The sequence below is a fragment of the Mirounga angustirostris genome, unplaced genomic scaffold (assembly GCF_029215605.1).
Source record: "Mirounga angustirostris isolate CCGP_5_RB_7025 unplaced genomic scaffold, mMirAng1.0.hap1 SCAF_15, whole genome shotgun sequence".
NCBI classification, from domain to species: Eukaryota; Metazoa; Chordata; class Mammalia; order Carnivora; family Phocidae; genus Mirounga; species Mirounga angustirostris.
This window is the reverse complement of record NW_026991723.1, coordinates 41,775,320-41,788,962: the sequence shown is the minus strand read 5'-3', so window position 1 is coordinate 41,788,962 and position 13,643 is coordinate 41,775,320. Positions and strand designations below refer to the sequence as shown.

General features: G+C 38.8%; 1 protein-coding gene across 1 annotated transcript in view; it reads right to left on the bottom strand.

Annotated features, from left to right (window-relative positions):
* Positions 1-1,495: 1,495 nt before the first annotated feature.
* The window catches only part of CCDC171 (coiled-coil domain containing 171), a 304,666-nt gene continuing 292,518 nt past the window's right edge, over positions 1,496-13,643 (bottom strand). The window contains exon 26 of the mRNA XM_064580122.1: positions 1,496-3,187. Within this exon, the coding sequence (XP_064436192.1) occupies positions 2,975-3,187 (213 nt within the window). The 3' untranslated portion in view covers positions 1,496-2,974. The remainder of the gene's footprint in view (positions 3,188-13,643) is intronic.

Sequence of the window (13,643 nt, the reverse complement as noted above, 5' to 3'; positions counted from 1 at the left end):
AATAAAAGCCAGACACTGGTAAATGAAAGTTACCATTCTACTATTTAAATTATCATTGAACTGACAATTGCCACAATCTCCTACACCTCAGGGTTTGTGTTACGTTTGTGTTACGTCTTTCCAAGATGCTTGTATTAAAAATTCAGGCAAAGCTTCAATGAGTTATGTGACGTAGATATCAGAACAATAACTTTAAGAATACCTTTAATAGTGACAGAGGATGTAGGTATTTTTCTAGATCACAGAAGGTTAGTAAGAAAATCCACATACTAAGGTGTAAAGAAAAATTCCTTTCCCTTACAAAAATATTTGAAGTCATTCTCCTGAGAAATGCCTACTTTATATATCATTCTTAAGGAGGTAAAGAAGCTGATCGAGCAACCGTCCTTGCCAACAGAACACAGATCTAAAATCTGCTGCGACTGGTCACTATCGTGCTCAGAAGCAGTCTAGAGTTTCTCAGATCTCCATAGGATATGTCATTAAATCTTCTCCTCCTGCTGGGTCTGACTTCTGGGAAAAAAGCATATGGTATAAAAATTACTATATTTGGTAGTGAATACTAATGATCACTCAGGAGGCTCATCCTTCGGTTTCTTTGGCCTTTAGCATCTAGTTGGTTATAAATGTGACATGATTGGATTTGATTTAATAATCTTTTTGAATTTGTGGTTCAGAATTTACAGTATAAAATGTGCCTGTAAAATCAGATACCCACATATATGGAGAGATATATACATTTATTTTTGGTGTTATCCCATTAACAGATGGTAAAATGAAGGCAAGAAAAACCCAGAACTGCCCAAGGCTAAGTTTACAGAGGTGCTCATTCCTCTTAAATTAGTAAACTCTGGAAACAGATTCAACACGGACCTACACACACAAAGACATGTAAGTGATACAGGGTAACACTGCTTTACTATAGTGGGGGAATTGGAAGGGATGTCACATCACATGAACTACAAAGCTGTATATCAATTTCTATACAGACAATGTCTTAATCATTGTATGGAAGGACAGAAGAAAGTGTTTCGAAATGCGCAGAAATTATTCTATGATCCATACAAAAACAATCAATAACATCTTCTGTGTTACAATAAATTTGCGAGTGGAATTTCACACACGTGTTATGTTACACAGGGCATGTTCTATAACATTCAAAACCCGGCATGGTTAATAAAAATAATTCCAGGGAAAGAACTAAGAGAAATTTGGTTAAAGATGTAATTTTACTTCACATAAACAGCTTTCTAAATATTTATCTAAAGCTAATTACGCTGGCTCAGTACTGTAAAAAACAGGATTGTGTTACACGGTAGGACAGTAATAATTTCCCCTCTGATGGCATAAATCCCTTGGCTAATTTGGCTAATAACATCAATAGTTAGTATACAAATTTTATTTACCAAGGCCAATAGAAAGAATTCTCAGAAGTTGGGTCATATTTGGATCAAATGTCACTGTCAAAACAAGACAAGATAGATTCCATAATACATAGGGAATTTCTATTTTATTTTCTAAATGTATCCATAATGAAAAGCTCCATCGTGAAAAATAATATAAAATATGGATTTTGTATCAAAACTCTGCCAGAAAGTACAGTTCACATCAGAAGTTAATAGCACTGGGGGAGTTAAAAGATTAATACAAAAACAAATACATATTACAGATATTTCTTTGTTCTTCACTTACCATGATGCAAACTGCAAGGATTTAACCTTTAAGGGTTAAAGAGTTTAATCAATGTCAATGTCTGATCTTCTGAAGGCGATAAAGAACAGTCTGTCTAGCGATACCCAACAGAACATCACTTTGTCAAGCCACAAAGCGCCCAAAAGCTTGTCAAGTAAGTTACCAGAACCCTCTTTGTGGTTAGAACTCAGCTCCTTCCTGCTTGACCTATTATTTGATATTTGACCACTTGGTTGCAAGACACTTGCTCTTTCTAGCTGAAATGTCACTGGGGCATCTTGTCAGCTCCCCGACACCTCGGCCTGACATACAATTTTACTTCTGTGTGCTACAAGGCAGAAAATGCAGGGCAATGGCCTTGTTTTAAATTCTGTCAGCATCAAAGATGGGCGTCACTCTTGGGTCCTACCAACAACCAAAACAAAAAAGGAGTCTCTTTTGAAGGTCAAAACAGCCATTACCTTGAAGTTTTTCAGCTCATACTATTTCGTATCACCTGCTCTCCTCGTGTGGGCACCGTCCTTATGAAGTGCCTAACCATACCACAGAAATCCTGCCGGCACGATCGCTCCACTTTCTCATCAAATGCAGACTTGATAAAAGGATGAGTTTTCAATGCCTGCAGGGACCAGATTCAGCAGTTAACTTGTTCAAATGGGCAAGTGGTATCATGTAGCTTTACAAGGAGCAACCTGACCTTCTCACATTGACCAGGAGTGACATTATTGTGCAGGAGGGGAAGCAGTCACATCATTTCTGTTTTGCACAACCTGCTTAAAGTTTGCAACTAAATGCTTGTCTTCAGCCGAGCTGACAAGAGAGAAGAGGGGGCTCAGTGAACCATGGCAGGGCTGCCATGAAATGACAGGAATCATTGGCATACATTTCAAATAGCTCTTTCAATCCTATTAAAGTATTGCGGTCCTGCTTTAAAATAGACAAGTATGAAACAACTTTGATAGATAGAGACTAAAATGGCTTATTGATTTTTTTAAGTCTGAAGGAAATTACCCAAAATGTGTCATTCTTTAACATTTAAAAATATGTTACATAAAAATGAGCAACTGTGATCATAAATAAAACTTAGAAGGAAAAAAAGTTGGTTATTTCATTATTCAAGGAGACATACGTACCTGCACACGTCAACATGCCACACGATTTTTAAAAACCCACTGCCGTTTGTGCTGAAACAAAATTCAACTGATAAGAAAACCCCCTTCAAAACAATTTTAATTGTACTGTTAACTCTTCCTGCCTTTTTTGTTTTTATTTCATAAAGTCATTATCCAATCTGAGTTGGTCGTTTGGCATTAGCAGACATAGTCGCTGGAGAGGAGTGAGATGACATCAGCGGATTTATCAGTGTCTCCTTTAAGAAAGTGTAAGTTGTATCCAGTTCAGCTTGCAATGGCAAGAAATCCCCCACACCAACTGCTTCTGCGGGAAGAGCAGCTCTTGAAGGAATGGAGAGATTTGAATGGTCTCGGGATCCTACCTACGATATGAAGAAGAAAAAAACAAATAAACATAGAGGTGAAAACTCTGAAACAGAATTGAAAACCAGACACAGGGAAGTGGGGACTAATAATCATCGTGATACAAGATGGGGTGGAAATGCCATTTTTAATTTTGCCATTATCGGTATGATAATATATAAATAGTAAATTATTTTCCGAGCGTGATTGAATCCCTTCTAAAGTGTCTGATGTCATGAACTTTTCCGGAGTTTGTCCAAACACTGAAACATTGTATAAAACTTTTATAAAGTTATTGCATCGAAGAGTCAGGGCAATCAGGCAATCTCCTGCCACAGGCAATCTCCAGAAGCCAATGAGAAGAGTGTTTATTTCATTATGCTCTATAATATGTGCTATATAACATGGAAGATCCGACTGCTGAGAACATGAACTGTGGGTATTTATGTTTTTAAGATCTATCAGCCGGACTCATTTAATCGACAAATACAGCACAAAGAAAAATAAGTAAATTCTAGTGACCTCTAGGAGATAGCACAATGAGATATAAAATGCCAGGGAAATGAACTTTTTTGCCTTTTCCTTTGCTAATAATGCCACTGCTCTATTTCAACAAAAACTGTTCTATTGAAAGTATTTGGAAATCGTGTATCAAAACATGGGATTGGGGGCGCCTGGGTGGCTCAGTTGGTTAAGTGACTGCCTTCGGCTCAGGTCATGATCCTGGAGTCCCAGGATCGAGTCCCGCATCAGGCTCCCTGCTCAACGGGGAGTCTGCTTCTCCCTCTGACCCTCCCCCTCTCATGCTCTCTCTCTCTATCTCATTCTCTCTCTCAAATAAATAAATAAAATCTTTAAAAAAAACAAAAAACATGGGATTGCAACATGAAAAACTATTTGCCACATATTTTAAAACATTACTGGTATCCAGAAACTACTAGAAGTGAAATCAAGGAAATCCACACATCCACGATGTACTTGAAAACAGAATTAATATTTTGATGAAGCCTTCAGTAACGCTGATAATCAGTAGTTAACATCTAACATGAATGAAGTCTTATCAGTAAAGCAGATAGGTACTATTATTTTATGACATTTATTCATAGTAACTATTGATCAATTGTATGTCAGAATTTTCTAGATTCCCAACAAATAAATGTTCTTGAGATAATAAGTCTCGTCATAAGTGTCTCCATTAAAAACCACACTTTACATTGCAGAGGTTTTTTTGTTTGTTTGTTTGTTTGTTTTTTTAGATTTTTTATTTATTTATTCATGAGAGATAGAGAGAGAGAGAGAGAGGCAGAGGGAGAAACAGACTTCCCACGGAGCAGGGAGCCCGATGCGGGACTTGATCCCAGGACCCCGGGATCATGACCTGAGCCGAAGGCAGACGCTTAACCATCTGAGCCACCCAGTCGCCCTACATTGCAGAGTTTTAAAAAAAAAAAACAACAACCTCTTTTTGGTATATTCTCTTACAGTTTTGGCAATAAAATCGCATGAACTTTAAGAACCTGCTTTATTATGTCACATTCTACAAAACCACTCCGACAAGTGAAAACAAGAGGGAAGCCATCAGTAGTTTTAGGAATGTATCAGCAATGCAACTGTTGTATATGTTACCATTTTTGTGGATTTTTTTAACTACAACTGGAGAAAAATCAATGGCTGCATCTAACACCTAGTTCAGCAATTTCCTTTGATCTCTGTTCTTTTGATTTCTTGATATTCCACTACAAGCCTACAGCTGACGGAAATCATCCCTTTTTATGCTGGAAGTTTAAAAAAATAAAGCACCTAAAATGACCACTTGAATGACTTTACGAAGGAGAGGGTTTAGCTTACCCCGACGGAAGGAAAAGACATCCTGAGATCAGGCGTTGACCCTGATTAGCAATGCTGATAAGGTTTCCTTTGCAAACCTGGAATATTGGACCCTGAACAGAGAGAGGCATCTCATTCCATCCGAGGCTGGAGTTGCAGATTCCTGCCCTTCTACGGCTCCTAGAATCACCTTTTCTAATTTTTTTTCTGTATGTCCGAATGGGCAGCACCATTACCTGATTGATTTTGCTGTTATCAAGACTCTAGTGCCATCTACTAACTTCTCCTTCCGTCAGGCCTGAGGGCAAAGGGAGTCCCGGGAAGGCAGGAGACGGTGGGGCCTGATTTTCTTAGTAAAATTTAGGGATAGCCACAGTATTCTTTATTATGATAAAACTGTCAGGTGAGGCTTCAGAATTTGTTGTCACATCGTTATATCTCAAGTTCTGGTCTAAGAAAACTATACACGAAAAGAGAAGAGTGTGCAAAAGCGGACCAAGGAAGGTCAAGGAGTCTCTGAGGGTATTTTGTTCTGAAGCCTTCGACTAGAGCAACAGAACCGTGCCACACTGACCACTCACCCCTGTTGGCAATATTAAAGGTGTACATGATTTACTCCAATCTATATTCTGTTCTTGAAGTTTCCTTTTTAGTTCTCGTGATCCCATCAACCTAGCGCATTACATATTAGGGAGACCATCCTTTAGGGAAGGCCTCTAACTGCTCGTTTCTCCTTAATAGTCGATGGATCTTGGCACTCTACAAGGGGGGTCCTCTTTTGCCCTTTCTCACCTTAACTTTTTAATACGTCTATTTTCCACCAGGTTGACCGAAAGCATCTTTTCATCTAATATAACATTTTTTTTTAACTAAATCATCTTGAAATGGGATGTTGGGTATTTCCCTAGTATTTCAAATCAGACTCTCACTTTTTGCATGCTACCTTCTGACCTTTTATGTCCTAACCATGGAAAACAACTTTTAAAAAAAAGAGGGTTTTTTTTTAAGATTTGCACCCCCAAAAGATATGCCCTCCACCAAGTAAACAGATTTACTTTTGTGTAAATGAAAACACATTTTTCTTCTTTTTTGCTAGTAGGATAATTTGCTATACTCCATACACTGCTAGAAAGTTTTTTTTTTTTCATGAAATGGGGGAAAAAATCTGATTTTAAGTCACTTAATAGCTTGTAAACAAGCCAGCAAAAATTCTGATGAAATCTTGATTTGAGAATGTGATGTAAAAAAAAAACAAGGAGGGGAGGTGAGCTGGGGGATGGGGTGGTGGACATTGGGGAGCGTGTGTGTTGTAATGAGCACTGGGTATTATATAAGACTGATGAATCACAGACCTGCACCCCTGAAACAAATAATACATTATATGTTTAAAAAAATAAAACAAAAAACCTTTCACCATGAAAAGAAAAAGTAAATATGAACTCTTTTCTCTTGTTACAAATAGTATCCAGAAATATATCATAACACTTTTAATATAACACAGAGAGTAAAAGACAGTTAAATAACTTTTTTATCAGAGACCATTAAAAGTTAATATTCACCACCTGATCTTATATTTTAAATCCGTAAAGCCCATGGTCATTTGAATTACTTTTTAAACTGCTGAGGTGTTCTGGTACACTCTCATTTAAATCTAAATTTAAGCAATTTTTCAAAAAGAGATTAGTTACCTGAAATAAAAGCTAGGTGTCATGTGAATCTTTATGGAAGCACTTTTATTTACTCAATAAGCTGTAAATGATTCTATTTGAACTGTTACAGTCCATCAGCTAAATATATATTCACAATACAGAATGTGTTCACTACATTTCTGCATTTTAAAATTTTTATGAAATACAGTAATTGGACATGTCTAATAGCTATTTTTCAAGGCCTTAATACCTTAGTTTTCCAAGAGTGTTTTCCCAACAAAAAAAGTAAATAAAGCATTAGTCTAATAATATGATAATCACTCAGGAGGTTGTCTATAAATGAAAGCCATTTTGCAGATCAAGGCTTCTGAACAGATGACACCAAACTATCTGTCTCCCATGTGGCATATATTATCGAGTTAAGTCTTCTGGAATCTCGTATTCTGAAAAGTGTGTGGTGATGTGATTTAGTAAGCCGGATGCTACTACATGGCGGTTCTGCCAGGCACATAGTGGGAGTCCTGGAATGGAGAGCCAACAACTACAGTTTTCCCTCCCACTTCTGTTCCAGTCTAGCTGGGCCATTTCCGCCATGGGAATTAGTCCACCCACGTATCACGTCCCTTGCCTATAAAATAAGGAGCTACACCCTTTACAGCTCTGAAGTTCTATAGATTCACATAATTCCATGCATGACGGTGTATGACATAATGTTAACGCCCAACTTTTGTGGATGATGTTAACCCAAATACAGTACTTCAGATTTTGAGGGGCCATAGAGAGGAGGAATGCACATTGCACATGGTTTTTTAAAAAAGTTGCATAGAGGGACACCTGGGTGGCTGAGTCGGTTAAGCGTCTGCCTTCGGCTCAGGTCATGATCCCAGGGTCCTGGGATCGAGTCCTGCATCAGGTTCCCTGCTCAGCGGGGAGCCTGCTTCTCCCTCTCTCTCTGCCATTCCCCCTACTTGTGCTCGCTCTCTCTCTGACAAACAAATAAAATCTTTTTTTTTAAAGTCGCATAAATAACAAGATTAGCCAGTTTGGATGATGTGGGTTCATTCAATTAAATTCTGTAGTACCTGTTTTATGACTTTGACCTCCATGATGATGTTTTAAGCTCTGTAAATTATTGCCCTGGCTTTAAGTAGGGTGTGCAGCTGACGAAGGAATCAAAGTACTCACCAGAGGGCCTTCCAGTGAGGCTCTCTCACCATTGTTACTTTATCTGCTAATGTGTTCTTACCACTAGAGTCTCAAGACTCAATATCACAGAGTCTTCCTCCTTCCAAAGACTTCGAGTTAGTTAACCAAATTCTACCTATCTTCCAGTCTGCCATGTTGGCGTCATAGGACACTGGGGTCTGCACAAAGTTGGCAATAATCACATATATAGTTTTCTCTTGTGGAATGGTCCATTATATACCTGATATATATACATATAACATGCACTTGATAAATATTTTTGTGTGTGTACATTATATGCACGTGCTATGTGCATTCACATCCATACATTATATATATACATACACATACATACGTGTGTATAGATAAATATATACATACACCTGCTATCACATCATTAAATATTTATTCCTTGTAGTTACCAATCCTAACCTTGGGTTACCAATGCCAAACCTGTAGGAATATTTTATGCATTCTTTTCCTTGTAAGTCATGAAATCTTAGTGCAGACCAGTTTGGCTCTTTAGCTCACTGACATCAAGACATGCAGGGATATGTGAGTAATTGGAGTAAAGGAGTCACTAGATACAGAACAACCTAAGAGGCCTTAAACCTAGAGATTAAGAAGGAAGGGCAACTGTAGAGATAGAGGCAAATAGAAAAGAGAGATAGAAGATATTAATAACATACTTGATTCACGTTATAACAATTTTGTCCTCATGTAGACATTCAACGTTGGTTCAAGAGTGAGAGCTCTAAAGTCTATCTGTCTGGTTCAGAATCAGCCCTGACCACTCGGTTAATGTGGCAGAGTAACTGGCCTAGCAGCCTTGATTCTTTGTGCCTCTCTCTAAGCACATCCTTGGCCATGGGGCTGTGCAGCTCTTTGCTTCCCTGTCCAGCCTCATCTACCATTTCCTCCTTTGTACTCCGCAATCCAATCACATGGAATTTGTGCATCCCCTACACACGATGCCCCTGTGCTTCACGCCCGCTCTCTACCTGTCCGCTGCCCAGAGTATCCTTCTGTTCTTCGTGGGGTGAGTGCTCCTCCCACCTTTCAGACTCTGCTCAACGTTTCCCTCTTTGTGAGGCTTTTCCAGATCCCCACCCTGCCCTTCCCTAACTACAGTGAGCTGTGACACCCAGTCACATTTTTACATTCCCCCATGAGCGTCTATTTTTCTATTTTTACTTATTTGTATTCACTGATAACGCCCCTATAAAACTCTGAGCACCTGGTGCAATGGATTCGGGACTTTGCCTTCCTAGCACTTAGCAGAGTATCTGGGGCTAAATAAGATTTCTGATGAACAAACCACTCAGGCTGGTCTCCTATTGCTATTTGGTCATTTCATGTAGATACAGATTTTGCCCCAATTCAAGGCAGCACAGTATAGTGGAAAGGATAAGGACTCTGAAGTTGGAGAGACCTTGGGCTCCACACTTGATCCTGCCATGTATTAACCGTGTGACCTTTGACAAATTACTGAGCCTGTGTCCATCTGCATCCTCTGTGACATAGGAAGAATAATCCCTCCTAGGGTTGTTATAAGGATTAAATGAAATAATAGACACAAAAGGCAAGAGCATTCAGTAGCTCTCCTTCTTCCCCTCTCCTTCTACTCTTCTTAGATGATAACAAATTCCAAATTTATAATTATAGCTAACATGTGTTGGGCATAAATGTCAGGCCCTGTGCTAGGTTTAGCTTTATAGACATTATCTCGATTCTCACAACAACTCAATGAGAAAGTACTACTGTTACCCTCATTTTGCAGTTGAAAGACTGGGGCTGAGAGAGTAGAATAAATTGCTCCATGTTGCACAGCTTGGAACGTGGTAGAAAAAGATGTGACTCTTGATCCTTCTGATTCTTCTCCCCTAATGCTTGATCACTACCTTATCATGCTGCCCAAAGAAGACAGCCTCGGGCTTATTTTATAACCAGAACTGTTTCATAAACATAGCAATGGCTCAACAAATCTCTGTGAAGCTGGGAAATAAAAGTACATAGATTGTACTAGAGGCTAAAAATAAATGTTTATATTTTTGATAACATATTTTATTGTAGTCCCACATTTGAATATCCATGGTACTGGAGTAAATAAATAGATTTTATAGCGTTTACATAAAATAAAAGTTCTAGCCTTTCACCAAAGGAGCTTATATGTTGTTATTTTCAGAGATAAAATTCAGCGCTGAAGTTTTAAATTACACTCGAGCATCTAAACTTTAATTTTAAATTACTTTAAAGATGTCTTATGCCTGACAAGATAACAATTCCCATTTTCTTCTCTTGGATGTTTAGATTTCCTGACATGACTGAGATTGGAAAAAAAGTTGAAGGATTTTCCCGGATAGCTTTTGTTCTTTCTTTTCCTACTTTCTTTCCCAACCCTGTGCTCCCAGCCTGCTCCCGCCCTGGTAATTCTGATACACCTGATGGTAAGAATGCCAGAAATGGTCAGAAAATGCAAAGGTGGCCATTTTTTCCTCTGTGTCTTAGAAAAATGTAGTTGCAAAAAATTCAGAGGGAATTTGAAACGTAAATATATCCATACACCCAAGTATATACAAAGGTACAAAAATTGAATAAATAAAAACTTGGGCATACTACTTAGAAAAAATGCCATTGAAAAACTGAAACGATAACTGATAAACATAGTGCAACACACATGATGGCCATAAGAGTGACTTTTTTTTTTTAAAGATTGTATGTATGTATGTATGTATGTATTTATTTATTTATTTGACAGAGAGAGAGCGCAAGTAGGGGGAGCAGCAGAGGGAGAGGGAGAAGCAGACTCCCTGCTGAGCAGGGAGCCCAACACAGGGCTTGATCCCAGGACCCCGGGATCATGACGTGAGCCGAAGGCAGACGCTCAACTGACTGAGCCACCCAGGCACCCCTAGAGTGATTTTCTTAATTGACAAGAGACTCATGCAACTGAAGAAAAAAGAGAACCTAATTAGAAAGCGGGCTAAGGATAGTCTAGTATTAAGATTGGGTTTAGCTGTAACAGAAAACTCAAAATGTCAGTGGCTTAAATAAGATAGTTTATTTCTCTCTGATATGACTGTTTGAAGTTATCAGGAATCCAAACAAAAAAACAAAAACAAAAAAGGAACCCAAACTGCCTCTATCTTGGGCTCCGTAGCCTCAGTATGTGACTTCCACCTCAGGGCCCAAAACAATTGCTTCAGTTCCAGCCGTATGTGTGCATTCTAGGCAGAAGAAAGGAGGACAAAGACGAGAAGGAGGCACCATTTACATTAAAGACACTTCCTAAAATCACAACACTTTTGCTTACATCCCATTAGTCAGAACTTGGGTTACATGTCTAATTAAACTTCAGGGATATCAGAAATGTAACTTCCCCCCCCCCCCCGCCGCCCCCGAGTGACCCAGATAATATTCAGAAGTTTTATTACTAAGAAACAAAGAGAAAACAGATCCCAGGAAACCACCAGCAGCCTTTGCCTCAGATATAAATTGGCCTTTTGGTTGGAAAGGGAGGAATACAATAACCAATAAACATGAAAAAGTGTTAGACCTCATTCATAATTTAAAAAATGCAACACAAGGGGCACCTGGGTGGCTCAGTCGGTTAAGCGTCTGACTCTCGATCTCAGCTCAGGTCATGATCTCAGGGTCCTGGGATCGAGCCCCAGGTCCGGCTCCGTGCCCGGTGGGGAGTCCGCTCGAGATTCTCTTCTCTCTCTCTGCCCCTTTCCCCAGCCGGTGCAGGCTCTGGCGCATGTGCGCTCTTGCTCTCTCTCAAATAAATAAATAAATAAATAAATAAATAAATAAATAAATAAATAAATAAATAAAATCTTAAAAAACAGAGAGAGATGCAACACAAAACATGCCAATGAAGATGACATTTCACCTATAAGATAGGCAAAAATTTAGATGTCTGATGATACCCACTGCTGAGAGACAAGCTCAGACCACATAGGCAGGGATGCAAGCTTGGTGCAACCTATCTGGAAGACAGAATTTTAAATGTACCTGACCATTGATCCAGCAATTCCACCGCTAGGCATTTCTTCTCTGGCCACACTCACAAAAGTTCACCAAAGTAAGCAGATAGATGTGTTCATTGAGCATTTTTGTTTTTTTACAGAAAAACAGTTTTTAAGTAAAACCAAAGGATCCATCCAGGGCGCCTGGGTGGCTCAGTTGGTTAAGCGACTGCCTTCAGCTCAGGTCATGATCCTGGAGTCCCGGGATCGAGTCCCGCATCAGGCTCCCTGCTCGGCGGGGAGTCTGCTTCTCCCTCTGACCCTCCCCACTCTCATGCTCTCTCTCTCTATCTCATTCTCTCTCTCAAATAAATAAATAAAATCCTTCAAAAAAAAAAAAAAAAGGATCCACCCAACTGAGTGCTATTCAAGTGAAGTACGACACAACCAGAGAACACAACCATCAAAAAAAGTAAGGTGAATATGTAAACATATAATATATAAATATGTCTAAGTGAAAAAAGAAGGTTTGAAATTATGTGTGTGTGGATAGAGAGAACCCACTTGTATTTTAAAAATAAATAGAAGACACACACAGGCATATGTATACCTATTTTTCTTTCTAAAAAAGGAATCACAAGGAAGTGTTCATTATCTTTGGAATGTGGATAAGGGGAGGCAAAAAGCTTTGGAAGTTCAAAATTTTCTTTCCATGGTTTTTATCTTTAAAACTATTTGAACCGGAGCACCTGGGTGGCTCAGTGGGTTAAGCGTCTGCCTTTGGCTCGAGTCATGATCCTGGGGTCCTGGAATCGAGCCCTGCATCGGGCTCCCTGCTCAGTGGGGAGTCTGCTTCTCCCTCTGCCTCTGCCCCTCTCCCTCACTCGTGCTCTCACTCTCTCTCACTTGCTCTCTCTCTGTCTAAATAAAATCTTAAAAAAAAAAAACTCTTTGAACCATGAGCAAAGGTTATGAAACTGGCAGTTTGCAAAAGTAAAACTATAGCGGATTAACAAATAAATGGGAAAAAATGGTAACCTCCAAGAGTCATCAAAAATGGAAAGTAAAAAGGTATTTATTTGTTGCCAATCAAAACTGAACTTTAAAAAATTATGATACTAAATGTTAGTGAAGGCATTATGAAACAGGCATTTATAAATTGGTAGTGATTGTATAAATTGATAGAACCACTTGGACTATAATTTGGCAGCTGCCTTAAATGGGTAATACCATTGGATCTGACAATTCCATTTATGAGTATGTTCCTTGTATCAGTACTAACAGACAAAAGTTGGAAATAACCCCATACTCAACAACGTCTTCATCTTACTTACTAAAGTATCTTTAAGTAAGCTACAGCCACTTGATGGAATACTATACAGCTATAAAATTTACGGTTATGAACTTACAGATAACATGGACAAATGCTTAGGTTGAACCAGGGGTCAGAAAACTTTTTCTGTAAAGGGTCAAATAATAATTCATGTTTTGCAGGCCATATGTTCTCTGTTGCAACTACTAAATCCTGCCATTGTCACCCAAACGCAGCCATAGAAGATATGCAAATGATTTAGCAGCCCGTGTTCCAATAAAACTTTATTCATGAGCACTGAAATTTGGATTTCACATAATTTTCACATCATGAAATATTCTTCTTTTTCTTTCTTTTCAACCATTTAAAAATGTAAAAACCATTCCTAGCTTGCAGGCTATATAGAACCAGGTGACAGGTGGATTTGGCCCACAGGCTTTAAACCTTGCCAGCCCCTGAGTTAGACCATATATGTGAAAAGGGGATTCACAAAATCACATATGATAACTTGTTTTGAGTTATTGGAATTGTT